The following is a 15,051-nucleotide window of genomic DNA, read 5'->3' as shown; positions in this document are numbered from 1 at the left end:
GAACCTCAAAACCCGAAAAGGCCAATACGCATCTAATCGTTCCAAAATGGAATTAGTTATTTGCGCATGCGCATGCGCGCCGCCACGAGTACGTAGCAGACGCTCACGTGGGGATATCGACCAGTCCCTGCGCTTCGTCTTCGTTCTCGATGCATCGAAATGTCAAAGATCGTAGCCAATTGGATTTCGTTTGTTCGAGAAAATTTTACCAGAGAGAAATCTGAGAGCGACTATGCTGCCGAGTAGCTTATTTGGACCACTGAGCTCTATAACATACTGGAGCCTGGAGCTAGAGTCCTAAATAAGGGTGCGTTTCCACTACGTGCGTCCATTTTATTGGACTATTTTTGACACGACTCTTTTGGAACGTTTTGATTGGTTTACCTTGTGACGCGCGTAGTGGAAACGCACCCTGATAGAGAAACGCCAACTGCTTTTCCGTCTATTCATTGGACCGTGGTTAAACTGTCATTTGTGTTCTTAACCTTTATCTGTAGTATAATTTTAATGTAAGAAAATAATTATATTGAATAGTAAGTTTTTAATAACAAATTATCAATTAATTGTGGCACAATGATCTGTAATTTGAATAAAAAAAATGTTATTTTAAATAATATATGTAAAACACACCAATCTGACGACGATTATTTTTTTTAATGAAAATTAAATTTCTGATGGAAACATATATTGTTTCAGAAAATTTTACAATCATACATAAAGGAAAAAGAGAGATAATTTGTTGAGAAAGAGATCACTGTTCAAATGAATTTCAAATCGTATTTCAAATCTGATTTTCAATATGCATAAATTTAATACATTGAACTCTTCAAAGTCACCATTGGGATGTCTTTATTCCACTAAACCAAATGTCAAATCGTCATCAAAAAATCATTATGATACGTTAAAGATTGCACCACATGCTACTCAAAATGAAGTGAAATCAGCGTACTATAAATTATCCCTTCAGTATCATCCTGATAAAAATAAGAGCAATTATGCAAAACAAAAGTTTCAAGCTATCTCGGATGCCTATGAAGTACTCGGCAATCATGAACAGCGCAAGCATTACGACCGAGAGATAATGATTCGTCAACGACCAGTGTCCACTACTGTTGAAGAGCCTACATCTTTTTATAAAGATAAGGTTTACTCGGGAAGTTCAAGAATTTATAATTTTGACGAATGGACACATGCACATTATGGAAAACAAATGCATCTGAGTCGTATAAGGAGGAATATCTATGAGGAATATAAACAAATGGAACAGTTACGTCACCATGAAAAGAATGCTTCTCGAACGATGGAATTCATTCTATTATTGTTGACTGTAATGATAGCTGTTATATATATGCAACAAAGCATAGATGTACCAGTATCTAAAAGTAAAGCAGAAAGTAATAATATAGAAGAAAATAGTAATAAAAGAAATTAGTCAATATATTTATTTTGAATTGTATAAATTGATATTTGTTTTATTATACTAAATGTACAAATTTATTTTTATGCAAACTTCATATTATATTTATTAGTAAAATAAAGAAGTTATTAAATTGATAGTGATAAAAAATAAAGTATTTATGCACTATATTATTTTATATATCCCTCAAAAACAAATGCTATACATATATATTAAAAGTTGTTACAGCACATACATAGTTAACACATTATGTCCAAGAGTGTATCAAGATACAAGAAGAATCAAATATCTCTCTTACATAATAAATATAGAAAATATTTCAGAAGTGTTACCATTAAAAATATAAGACTCAAGATAAATGTGTAATAATGTACATAATTATAGATTATACATAATGTATATGATGCAATAATGTAAATCATTTAATATAAAAATAGTGAAAAATTAATTTGCAGAAGTTATATGTAAAAAGTAATTGAAATTAAATTTTATATATATTGTGATTAAATATGCAGATATATTTTAAAAACAAATAAATATTCAACATATAACTTTTCAAATTATTTAATATGGCCTATAAATTGGTAATCCCGATGGCAACGGCATTGGCATAGCTACAGGTCCAGTTGGATATGGTATAGAAGGTGTTATTCCAGGGAAATTTGAAGCAATCGGATAGCCAGGATTACTGTTTGAAGAATGCCCTTTTCGTATAAGTTCTCTAAGTTTATCCACTTTCACTTTACGTAAGTGCATAAATTTTCTACGTGACAAAAACTGATCCAAAAATTCATCCACTTCGATATCACCAGCTAGAAATTTTTCTGCTATTGCCTATATATTGGAAAGAAATAATTTAATTTAAAAATTTTGTCAAATAAATTAAGTATATGTAAAAAGTATTTTATATATACCTCTGATTCTTCCTCAATTTCAGCAGCAGCTGCTTGCAATAGATCAAGTGCAGTGTCGACAGTCATTGTACCAGACTTATCACCTGTAATATAATATATATATATATATATATGTTTTATAAAAAGAAATATAGGATCATCAACAATAACTTACGCATTTCATCTAATTTATTTCTGACACTAGTACATAATTGGTTGGCCTGCTCGATCAGTTCTTTTAATATCTGTTTGCCCTCTTCCAATTCAGGTTGCTTGGACAAGTTAAATTCAGCCAAAGATCTATTGCTTGCCATTAACATTTCCTTCTCCGTCTCAAGATTCTTAAACTAGTTTTAATTTAACATTAAAATAGTTAATTTTTATAATATATATTATTATTTAATATACAAATTATTTCATATATATTTTACAATTAATTCATGGAATACAAATCTTTTTTTTTCTCTATATTATACATTATATTAGATACATAAAAATAAATATTGTAGACACATAAAGATACATTTATTCAACTCATTTAATTCAACATTAAACTTAATAATAAAACAAACATATAAAGAATTTTAAATACAAAGAAAATTATGTATAATTAAATAAATAATTTAGTAATCTGTAGAGATTACTAAATTAAGAGATTTTAGACTTCTTTTAAATAAATTTGATACCTATAATTCTTAATTACGTTTAATACGCTATTATACTCATACCTGCTTTATATCTTTCACGATATCTTCGAATTTTCCATCGTTATTTAATAATTCCTTCAATTCGTCGTTATCCAAATGAGACAGCAAACCCAGTGCCGCGGGTATATCCGGTTCCTGATTCGATTTGTACATTTCTATTAGGGGTTGATTTGCACAACGATCTTTTTATCCGAATGTGCCTGCTGTTTTTCGAATTATTTATTAAATTATCCAACACAGTATAATACAACTCCAAAAACGCAGTAACCTAATGACACAATGACGGATCACAGATCTACTCCAAAGAGCATCAGGTTCTATGATCGCTAGCTCTGTTGATAAAAAAACCATGAGTTATATGGGAATAGTGCTGCCGCCACGTGACGTGGCATGCAATTAATTGTTAGTAAAACCGGTGAACTTTTCAAACGCTAGTATAGTACTGATCGATCTCGCGAAATGACGGAATAAAATAGCTGACAGCTTTCTCGTTTCCCGCAGAGGACTTTTGTTGTGTACATACAATAATCGGAGTCTAACGATCCTCCGGTTCCAAATTTTATACATTGTACACCTACAATCCATATATACTGGTACACATACCATTATAAATTAAAACACTTTGGTCGTCGTCGATGACTGGAACATGACAGACGTGTCTGTGTCTGGTAGAACCGATAGTTTGTAATAAAAGACCAGACGAGTCCTTGAGTACTTTCTCCGATAAGACGGTTTCAATCGCTTATTTGAGGCTCTATTAACGGATTAATCAGCAATTATTATCATTTTTCTCTTGAGGATTATTTAAGCAATTGTATTTGTTGTATTTATTACCTGTTGAGTAAACCTGACTGCCATCTTGACAAACTCAGGATAGGCCAATCAAATTTTTGGAAGAAGAGGAAGCGTTTTCTCGACGCCCGGCAGACGATTTCGTGTCGATTACATTGAATAGGAAAGAAAATAAAAAGCAACAAGAGATGGAATCCGCGATCGGGCATCTTGAACAAAGCGTACGTATAATTTCAAGTATAATTTACATTTCCCGTAAAATTGCGCCTCGTTTGTCATATAACCGAGATAGTGTCATCCGTTCATTACAGTCAAACATTACTTCAAGTGATGAATTTTCTTGTGCTTTAGGTACAAAAAGCTGACGGAAAGTTGGACATGATTGCATGGCAGATAGACGCTTTCGAGAAAGCTTTCGAAGATCCGGAAGACGAGGTAGAAATTTTTTTGCTTTCGACACAGATAGTATGATTACAAGTCAATCATACTTTCATCAAGTTTGTTCTTTTTAATTATGCTTTGCATTTAAATACTTGCTCTATTTAATATAAATTAAATGTCTATCTTGCTTTTCTATTAAATTATTTTGATTTTTTTAGTAATAAATTGGAGATCAAAATATTAAGATAATATAATGTACTTTCAACTAATTTGATAAATAAATTTGTCTAAAATAGTAAAGCTTATTTGATAAAAATAGAAATAACTTGCATAGATCTTAGACTTGAAAGAAGAGAAAAAATATAACAGATTGTAAAAAGTGATATATATAAAATTACAATTAAAAAGGACAAACAATGTTATGTTGAACAGAGAAAGTTCTCTGTGACAGTGTACTAAATAAGTGATGTCACATTGCGTTCATTGGACAATTCCTGCTTGAAACCAGGATGCTCTGTTTCATTTGGCATTAAATATTTCCTGTGCGACGTCACGTTTGAAAGTTTTTTGTGTGCACTTTATTGTTTGCAATGTTTTGAAGATCTTCAATCATCAAACCGCTTTTCATTTTGTGCTTTTAACAGATATCTGTGCTTCGCCTATTACACTCTGTTCATCAGGTTACGAAAGATTATCAGACTCTCCGTCAAGAAATTTTGGAAGTTCAGCAGTTACAGAAACAGCTTTCTAATTCACTTAGAGCTGAGCTTACACAGGTGCACGGACATTTTAATTTATTGCGCAATAAGATTGTAGGACATCACAAATCACCGCAGCTAAAATAAAAATCAAAATATAAATCATTATTACATGTTTGGAAAAAGTCTCTAATATATTTTTTAGAATATTATTTTAAAAAATTTATACATACTTTTCGTGAGATGCGAATTAAAATTCAAAAGTACATTGCATTGAAGAATTATGTGTATCCACACTTTCTATTATGATAATATTTATAACACATAAAAATAACAAACTGCTTGAAAAAATGATATCCCTAATTCAAAGAAACAAGAATATGTTGCACATATTTCAGAAATATTTTGACATTTTTTAAAGAATTTTAAGTAATGGTATAATTAATAACATCTAACTAATATTATAATCAATATTTGTTATATGATTTTTTATTTGCATTGTTTAAAAAGTCTTAGGAAATTTTAATAATAGGACTTTTATAAATGGAACGAGGGATCAATAGGTTTTATCAATATATAACTTATTTGATTTAACTTACGCCTTAAATATAATAATGGGGGCCAATCTATGTGATGATATGTTGAAAATAGTATCAAAACACATGTCAGATTATTTCTTATTAAACTCATGTTGTTTACATTACGCCCCTATTATTTTTAATCAATATTTTAAAAGCATATTGACAGACAATGCAATATTATGTTCAATTTGCATACAAAAATTGAAATCTCTCAGTAGTGCATTAATTGAATGGCTAAAAAGTGATGTTTATGTATCTTTATTATTATTATCATTATTAGAATTTATTTGTACATCTTTTACACCATTTTGAGGACAATGGTTATTGAGAACTTAAGTTCCTCGTCTGTATCAGTCGAGAAATTTTGAAACATTGAAATTACAAGCTTAGCATGGTATCTTTGTGCATTTCATATCTAGCTTTAGACAAGTTAGATATTTATGCTTTCGTAGGGATTTTGAATTTCAGAAAGCATTTTTGAAAATGTTAAATAATGTAAACGATGATATTTTAAATATTTTTGTCTTATTTAGCACTATTAATAATGTCTGTGTTTCATACATAGTGAGTTTACACATAATGCAACATGGACAGAGTGTGCATATACATGATACTTAAATCGATTTTGATTAACAATTGACTATAAAAATAAACATTAATATTGTGTAAAATTTTATTTACAAGTATTGTAGCATAATGTAAGACTGAATCTTCCATTATGTAAATTGTATTTTATAATTTGCCTTTCATATATTTTATTTTATATAGACATTTTATAACACATGTTACAATACATATTTTAGCATTACATATTTTTATATTTTTATTGTATCATATATTAATTTTAGAATTAATTAAACAACAAGTATTTTCATGTATTGAATTGGGGAAAATATTCTTTAATTTATCTTTGTATAGAATAGCTAAAAAATTTATGAACAATCCTCAGAAAGACATTAATATGTGTTACAGTCTTGCTATATGTAATTTTGACAGTCACATAAACAATTATTTACCTCTCATTATGTATAGAATTAACTTTTGCAACTATAATACAATTTATTCAATAATATGTATATGTAATTGAAAAGCTTTGTATATTCCAAAAATTCCCAAAATATTCTCACAGATTTTCAAATATATACAAATGCTTATGTATTTAGCACGCTCACTGTTTTTCTTAAAACACACAGTGTTTTCAATATCTTCTAATTTACAGAAAAAATGAATGTAATATGAAGGAAGATGAGGCAAACGCGAAATAAATGTATTAAGATAACGCGTTGGAAACTCGAGAAATGGAAAACACTATTGCCTTAAGACATAGATACGCATTCACGTATACTATTCTTCAATTATGATAGATATATAAAACTTAAAAGCACTATATATAAACTGCAAAAACTTATTTAATGTATTTTCAAGAAATCTATTCAACGTTGAGGTAATAGAATTTATGATTTTTTAAAATTGTTTTTTTAATTGTTTCCACACATAAACTATCTTATATTGAACATGTTGTAATACATGATCAATTATTTAGCATTATTTATTATCTATATAGATTTACTATGCGACTTTACTCGAATTAGTGTTATTCAATTAGTTCTTATTCAATAAATTGATAAACGGAATAAATAATATATAGCGCAAACTTGAATTTTTGTAGATAGAGTAACTGAGTTTCATGATAATAAATATATCGTTTGCTGTTATAGATGTAATAAAATATGCGCTATTCTGTTCTAAAAAAAAAGAATAAAATAAAAACTATCGACTTGTATTCTTACGTCTAGTCGATTAATTCCTTTGATGGTACGAAGAATTTCACTATAGCTGCGTTTGAAGAGATGCTATTAGCGTGCTCTATCTTTGTTTAACTTTCAGTAAGCAAAGGTAAAATGATGTTCTTAGCACGAATAGCGTTTCCCCGAATGCACTTGTTTGTATTTCTATGGGCACGAAAAAAAAAGAGATTGAATTTTAAAGATACCTGATATCTAGGAGTTTTTTGAGTCGTTGAATACGAATTCAAGGTAAAAAAATGTTATAATTCAAAATGGCGAAATCTATTCAATATGGAGAGCAAAAAATCAAAATTTATTTAATTGTTATCAGATAGACAAGGTTTTATAACAATCAAATTAATTTTGACTGTTTAGCCGCTATATTGGATCTGCCATTTTAAATTTTAAAATTTTGACTTCGAATTCCTATTTAATGATCCAAAAATTTTTGGGTACCAATTTTTATGAAAATTAGATCAATCAATCGAAAAATAAACGATGTCATATGACAGAAATACCCACAGAAAGATAAACATTTTCTGAGCTATATAGCGTCAATGCTGTCGAAGAAATTAATAGTCCCGCGGGAAACTCCTCCAAGTCAATATTATTATGCAAAAATCCCAATGTTTTTGATACTCAATAACTCGCATTATTACTATTACATCTATTACGATCGATATATTGCGATTAATCAAAATGTATCTAGTCCGATGGGTCGAAAAAATGGGAGGAAAATTAATTTTTGCATTACACTTGTATTAATCGCGATATAAATCAATCACCTTGTATCTCGTTTCGTAGTTTGTATCTGAGAAATTAATAAATATTTTTCTTTATTTTGATAGAGAATATATATATATATATATATATATATATATATATATATATATATATATACGCACATATATAATACTGTCAGACCAGAGTCATATGCATTTATTTTTTTTGATATAATAATTTGTTCATATGTAATCTTCAGTATTGCAATGATATATATATATATATATATATATATATATATATATATATTTATGTATAATGCATATTGCAATACACAATATTTAATAATTTTATTCGTCGATATATAATACATATGACTTTGTGAATACAGAATCTGTTGATGAGAATCTGTTGCTAGGTAGTTTATTGTTTGTTAATATGTGATATAAATAAAATAGTTCTAAGATATAAGTTAAGAAGAAGAATTATCTAAAACACATTACAGACAAGTGCCAAAAATTAGATCCATTAGGTTCTCACATGCCGTTATTCCATTTCGGTAGAATGCGTTGGTGTAGTTGGAAGTCTGCGAAGTGTGGTGTTTCAATATGAGCTGCTTTTTTTAACAATTCTAAAACATATTTACTAAAATTATGTTTATTTTATTTATTTAAGCTCTATACACTAATAGTATTGTAACTTATTAACTTATTAAAAATTGAAAATAGTTTGGTAAATAAATGTATCAGTGAAATTAGTTAAGGGGACAAAATCAGTTTATTATTCTTTCTATTTTACATAACAAATAATATTGAAATTTTCAGACAAATAAAATTGTATAACAACAATAATTAATTTTAATAATTAATATTAATATTAATAGTTAAGTGTAATTTATTGAACATTTTGAGACATTTAAATCGAGTGCAAATTTTGAACACAATAAGTATTTACGTTTTAATTTATAATATCAATTTTACTTAAATCGCACAGATGATTATAAAAATTTAATTTTAATTTAATAATACATATTAAGATATTTCGATTTTTACGAAAATAAAATTTTTGTAGACAGAATTTCATCAGATTGTAAAATTGCATTCTAAGTTACTATTAGTGTATAGTGTATAGTTTATGTATTATAGTATTATATAAGTATTACTGTAATTATATATTATATAAGTATTATATTATAATATTATATATTATAGTATACTGTAGATTATAATGATTAAATAAACAAAATATAATTTTAGTAAATATGTTTTAGGAAAATATACTTAGATATATGAAGATAACATCTTCACTTGGTGGAAACTCTTTTAGTATTGAATTTCGACTTTATTTTTGATAATCTATAGTTCTTGATAGATTGATTACACAAATAGTTTTGACAATTAAATAAAAAAAATGGCTTGGATAAACTGAGATGTCAAGTTCACGCTGCGTCTTACTTTGTCCTCCGACGACATTTTAGCTTTTTTTAAAACTTGAAAGTTTGACAATAGTGCTACTAAAATTATTAGAATAGTTATATTAAAATTAGATTGTCCGAGACGTCGAACGTATAAGTGAGACCGAGGTGAGACGTTGGTTATTTCGATAGTTTTATTGATTTAAATATTTTTTACATAGAACTTGCTCAAAAATTATAATATTGATTGCAGAATAACATAAAACAATTTTTATTTAAAATTTATAAAAATCGGAGGAAACAAAGTCGCAGGGTGAATTTTGCGTTTCAGAAATCTCTGACTACCAACCACTGCAGCGCTATTTACTCCTTGTAAGATTATACTCGTAGACATACTATGATTATACCTAATTAGTATATCTAATTAGTATAATACCTAAATTAGTACAATACCTTGTTTATTTTATTGGAAACAATTGTTCACGATTTGTTTCCTCTACTAGAATTTTACATATCATTGAAAATCTTTTAAACACTTGTTGCATTTTTCCCAAACTATTTTTAAGAGATTCGTTAAATAAAGATTCATTAAATACTTTTATTTAAAAAAAGTAAATAATTTATGAACTTATAAGATTATTTAACATAATTATAGACATATAAGCGGATTGGTTTATTAAAGGGCGTTGCATAGAATAACGTAATTAATTATAACTTGTATAAGTTGAGCATAAGTAAAACTCTTTCTGAGTCTTGAAATGTATCCTGACATTCTAATACATTATATTTTTCTATTCCAGGATTATCCACTATTCATTATTTCTTCCTCCTAAATTAAAAATTTTCTCGAAGTAAGAGAGAAAAATAATAATTTCTTTTTTTTTCAAGTGACACAACATATAGGAATTTGCGCATAACAAATAGGTGACGCACTAGCTGAGAAGTGATGTATAAATATATTCTAAACATTTAAATATTTGTCGTGCTTACTTATCAGATTACAATATGCTTCGTCCTTAACTAAACATCTTGTACATATTTGCCAATAAATGGCACAAATTGCTGCATGTTGCATGCATAGATACCACGTGTCAATCGCATATATTATTTAATAGTATATTACTCAATTTATTCTTATTAGATTTGCGAATATATTTACATAATGTATATAATCATACAGTTACAACTTTAGTACAGTTCGATGTATTGAATGGGATTTTAATTATATTACTTTATACATATATCTATTTATAATATTTATTCGCGCGCACAAAACTAAAAGTTTAAATAAAACTTGCGTAGTCAGGAAAGTGATATATATTATTTCCTTAGAATATATATAAATAAATTATATATATAATATATATATAAATAAATTAAATATAATTTAATTATGTATATATAAATTATTATATAAAGTTGAATTCTAGTGATGAATTTTTTATTTGCCGAGATTTATCATGTACTGGAATAAATTGTACATATATAATTGCGATATCAAAATATTAAAGTTTGTCGATTATTTGTAAATCTATTATATACAATTGCTCAAAATTTCGATGTATATTAACAAATACGATATGACAAAAACTGTATCTTTTTAGATATTTATCGTATTATTACGTAATAAATTATTATCTCTGTAGCAAAGTTTTGATATTTTTTATTATTACTGTGTAATATAACAATAATTATATATATATGAGTGATCGATAATAAAATAAGCGATATAAAAGCCTTTCAAAAATCAAACTAATTAATTTCACTTTTTATAAATTTAAAAAATAAGAAATAAAATAATGCAGTGATACACAATAATAGAAAATACAAAAATTTCAAAATTTATACAGGGTGGAGTTGATCAGTTTGATTCTGAAGGACTCATACTTTGACGAAATCAGATTCTCTTAAAAATAAAGCTTTCCGTCTCACTCCAGTGAAGCGATGTTACGTTAAATGTCAGGTACGAGGTCAGACGAGCTAAGAGGCTAATCAATTATTTCTTCTCGCTAACGCCCACGGCAGAGAAGTGATTTTCAAAGAGCCGTACTATTTTGAACGGCAAACATCTCGTTGCCTCGAGGGAGAAAATAAAAGATGCACCTGGAAAGTGCTAGATATAGTCTTTTACTACGAAACATCGATGAAAGCAGAAGTATCTGCTCTACTTTTCTCTAGTTTACTGATTCATGAACTATGATTGCATATATTTATAATTGACGGTGAGATTGGAGAATATGCTGTGCCAAACAGCACGAGAGAACGGCGAGCGATTTGACCTCGTAGATGGACCCAAACGAGAACCGGTTATTCCGCGTATGGATCAAGGAAAAGCGTCTCTTAAATAGGAGCGAGGTTGTAGACCTTCGCCTACGGTCGAATCCTCTCCTCATGTTACAGTATGTAAGCGTGCGTTTACAATGTGCATTCAATATGCATTCCCTATGCAATAATAAGCTCATCGATAAATATTAATGACCCTGCATCGTGAACTTGACCAAATGTGATCTTTACACTTGACGCAGGTATACCTAATCCAGATGATTAGGTATTCTAATCCCTTCTAATGAATTCTAATGAATTGCCATTCAATTAACTAGAAAAAGTACATAAAATATGTCGGAATATTGCGTGATGTCTTTTTAATCATTAACCTCTGAGACTAATTTGTTAGTCTATTCTTCTTTAGCGAAAGTGTCGAGGAGGGTTATCATTACAACTTTCCACAATCTTTTCCTTAACATTATATACCTTCGTGCGTAACAAAGAGAAATTAAAATTCTTGATAACTTTTCTCAATATTGTTACAGGAAAAAATTGACGTCAAATAAATTGGAATATCAAATTGTTAAATTAAAATATGGAGTAAGTATCATCTTATTAGGGTTCCCAGAATAATCCTCGTCGAACTGACTCTCCCACCTTACAAAAAATAAAAAACCAATAGTATACCATTATAAGCTAATTATGAGCTTAACCCTAATTAAAAATTTTGAGCTCATCACAGGAATTTAATATTTTTTGTCGACGTCAACTCAGCCCTTTACCACTTAAAAAATAAAAATATTAAATCATTCCGCGGTATAATACCTGTATTTCGATTATTGAGCTGCAACCCCTTTACGATAAAACCACCCCATAAGAAATATAAATTTATATTATTTTATAACTGTAATTTATCAATTTATCATAGAGCAGCGTAATAGTATTTTTTTTTAAAGAAGTTGTAATTAATTAAGTAATCAAAATGTATATATTTTGCGAACTCATAAATCGATAAACAAAATTTATTAGTCGCAGAATAATTAATTTTCTTTATTTCTAGTACAGTTCTCTCTTAAGACGGGCAGATATAGAGTAGTTTTTTTTATAAAGGGGTTTTATTGTAAAGAGTTCAATAATTGAAATTAATTTCCTTCATTTTCAGTATAACTTTTTCTTGTGTCAGGGAGATATGGGGTAGTTTTATCATAAAGGAGACGAGTTCAAAAATCAAAACTATATTAGCTTAAAAGCTTAAAAAGAGCTCCTAATTCTATCGGAAAGAGTGATTTGATATTTTTTATTTTTAAGTGGTGGAGGGACTGAGTCGACTCAGTTGCCCCACAAAAAATATTAAATTCTTTCCCTGTGTGACGAGTTTAAAATTTTTAATTATGTATGATATAAAAGCTTATAAATAGCTCATAATTGTGTACTATTAGTTTTTTCATTTTTGCAAGGTGGAGAAAGGCAGTTGGACAGAGGTCCGGTAATGCTTTGTTCGAGATCTTGAAAGATGTATCTGTCTTGATCAGTTTCGAGTTAAATGACCGAGAAAAGCTCGTTTCCATTTCCGCGTTCTGGATGGTATGATCGAAGAACGTGTCATTCGTGAATCGTGCGGATCTCTCTGTCGATTAGAAACTTATAGAAATCGCGAAGACAGGTAAAAAAAAAACACTCGCGTGATTCTCTTCCTTTCTAACAATAAGATGTTTGCATTTCGACTGACCGCGAGCGATGGCTTTCCGCTCAATTTCCACCGTTGTCGTGGGAAAGAACTCTCGTTCCGCTCGCAATACCGGATATCCGTGCAGGACGATTCACGAGCAGCGATGCGTTTTGCAGAGAAGATACACAATCACGAATTGTAATGTTTATCTCATACTGCACAAGCATTCTATTAGCAAACTATTAACAATGATATAGCTAACAAATATTCTATGATTATTTTTCGCCGAGATATTCATTATTAAAGCAAAATCGAGTTATTGACTTTGCTTACAACTCGTGCAATAATCATTAAAAAACAATTTAAAGAGAAAAGTTAGTACTTTAAAATGCTGCTATCGTTTTTTCAATTATTATTCATTTTTAAAACGTAATTATTAAAAATCAAGTAAAAATTGTGCACTTTTATCTTTTTTTTTTATTTAAATCAATGATAGGCAAAGTGTTGTTTTTTTTTCTGTACATTTCAAAAATTTACGTTAATGATTATTGTACGATCATTTATTCACTAGTTATAAGCGTTTAAATTCAATAATTCGATTTTACTTTAATAATGAATATCTCGGCGAACAGAAATCATAGAACATTCGTTAAAAAAAGAAATTAAAGCTAAAACTATGCTCTTTAACACCCCGATTAATGAAATTGTGTTAGGATTTTGTTTTAATTCGGTATTCTTATATTAAACAAACGTTTGAAAAATTTGTTCAATCGACGGACGTCACTTTCTTACAATGTAATTTTGTAACAAATAGAAAGAATTGAATTCATTTAAAAAGTCTAAAACTAGAAACTTTAAGCTTTGAAACGTTTTTTTTATTGATCTTATTTCGATTATTTTTTAGCAAGTTGCAACTACTTGAAAATTGGCCTTTTTTATATGGAAGAAGAAGGCTTTTTAATTTTTTTTGCGTAGTGTATATACAATATAATACAGAGTCTAATTTAGAAATATAAATCTCGTATAAATATTTTATATCTGTAAGTATATCATACAAATTAATACGAGTATTATAAAAATATATGTTAGAGAATTGTTAGAAATAATAAATTTTATATAATTTACGAGTAAAGGGTAACTTTTTATATATATATATATATATATATATATATATATATATATATATCTCCCCCTTACTCTACTACGTATTGTTATTTTTGGCACCTTCTAACTGTACAGGTGGGTCAATGTATTTTCGATAAGTTTATTAATATGTAAAAGTGTTTTAAAAAATCTGAAAAATGTATATACCTTCTTTGAACATTCTAAATAAAGACTAAAATAATAAATTTGAAAAATAATTTACTTAAATATATTATTTTATGATTATTTGTTTTCGAGAAATTGACGTCGTTAGAAAAATCACAGACAAAAATGACCCATCAGTACGGAGTGTAAGTGATATATATATATATATATATATATATATATATATATATATATAAAAGATTGGAAATTATTACTTCTAATGTGTTGTATATTATTCTTCTTGCCAAAAATTATTCTAGTCAATAACATTAAATGTACTCTCTTGAATATACATGATGGAACTTGCAAACATCTCAATTGTACATTGGCCGACTACAAAAGCCGGAAACAAACGTTCAAGGAGCGTGTCGACCGGAAACCCAAAAGAGGGAATCTTGGGATGGAGTGAGAGTGGT

At 28.4% G+C, this 15,051-nt stretch overlaps 3 protein-coding genes across 5 annotated transcripts; 2 read left to right on the top strand and 1 right to left on the bottom strand.

Moving 5' to 3' along the window:
• Nucleotides 1-118: 118 nt before the first annotated feature.
• LOC140672701 (uncharacterized) lies at nt 119-1,574 on the top strand. Of its 2 annotated transcripts, none has more exons than XM_072905095.1 (2): nt 119-509; nt 697-1,574. In XM_072905095.1, exon 2 carries the CDS (start codon nt 800-802, stop codon nt 1,430-1,432), a length of 633 nt encoding a protein of 210 aa, XP_072761196.1. In that variant the 5' UTR covers nt 119-509; nt 697-799; the 3' UTR covers nt 1,433-1,574. The 2 variants fall into 2 exon arrangements, with proteins under 2 accessions (XP_072761196.1, XP_072761192.1); XM_072905091.1 differs by having other exon boundaries at nt 119-533.
• A 37-nt stretch (nt 1,575-1,611) lies between these two features.
• On the bottom strand, nt 1,612-3,762 carry Vps37b (vacuolar protein sorting 37B). Its single transcript, XM_072905084.1, has 5 exons — nt 3,621-3,762; nt 3,039-3,349; nt 2,486-2,657; nt 2,332-2,414; nt 1,612-2,251 (listed from the first exon to the last, which is right to left on the bottom strand). The coding sequence occupies exons 2-5, from the start codon at nt 3,168-3,170 to the stop codon at nt 1,982-1,984; spliced, it is 657 nt and encodes a 218-aa protein (XP_072761185.1). The 5' UTR covers nt 3,171-3,349; nt 3,621-3,762; the 3' UTR covers nt 1,612-1,981.
• A 142-nt stretch (nt 3,763-3,904) lies between these two features.
• Nucleotides 3,905-10,730, top strand: LOC140672711 (uncharacterized). Of its 2 annotated transcripts, XR_012047941.1 has the most exons (5): nt 3,905-4,030; nt 4,161-4,244; nt 4,835-4,966; nt 6,689-6,913; nt 10,194-10,730. XR_012047941.1 is itself a non-coding variant. In XM_072905096.1 (3 exons), exons 1-3 carry the CDS (start codon nt 3,998-4,000, stop codon nt 5,033-5,035), a joined length of 318 nt encoding a protein of 105 aa, XP_072761197.1. In that variant the 5' UTR covers nt 3,905-3,997; the 3' UTR covers nt 5,036-6,682. The 2 variants fall into 2 exon arrangements, 1 of the variants encoding a protein (XP_072761197.1); XM_072905096.1 differs by lacking the exons at nt 6,689-6,913; nt 10,194-10,730 and having other exon boundaries at nt 4,835-6,682.
• Nucleotides 10,731-15,051: the final 4,321 nt, after the last annotated feature.

This window comes from Anoplolepis gracilipes, chromosome 1 (genome assembly GCF_047496725.1).
Source record: "Anoplolepis gracilipes chromosome 1, ASM4749672v1, whole genome shotgun sequence".
NCBI lineage: Eukaryota > Metazoa > Arthropoda > Insecta > Hymenoptera > Formicidae > Anoplolepis > Anoplolepis gracilipes.
Note: the sequence above shows the minus strand (reverse complement) of the source record. Positions and strands in the feature narration are given on the sequence as shown.

Bases quoted from the DNA above. Each gene is read 5' to 3' on its own strand.
- Vps37b (XM_072905084.1), bottom strand. From the start codon at position 3,170: ATGTACAAATCGAATCAGGAACCGGATATACCCGCGGCACTGGGTTTG. The intron at 2,658-3,038 runs GTATGAGTATAA...AATTAAAACTAG, and splicing joins TCGTGAAAGATATAAAGCAG to TTTAAGAATCTTGAGACGGA. The intron at 2,415-2,485 runs GTAAGTTATTGT...ATTATATTACAG, and splicing joins AAATAAATTAGATGAAATGC to GTGATAAGTCTGGTACAATG.
- LOC140672701 (XM_072905095.1), top strand. From the start codon at position 800: ATGCATAAATTTAATACATTGAACTCTTCAAAGTCACCATTGGGATGT.
- LOC140672711 (XM_072905096.1), top strand. From the start codon at position 3,998: ATGGAATCCGCGATCGGGCATCTTGAACAAAGC. The intron at 4,031-4,160 runs GTACGTATAATT...CTTGTGCTTTAG, and splicing joins TCGGGCATCTTGAACAAAGC to GTACAAAAAGCTGACGGAAA. The intron at 4,245-4,834 runs GTAGAAATTTTT...TGCTTTTAACAG, and splicing joins TCGAAGATCCGGAAGACGAG to ATATCTGTGCTTCGCCTATT.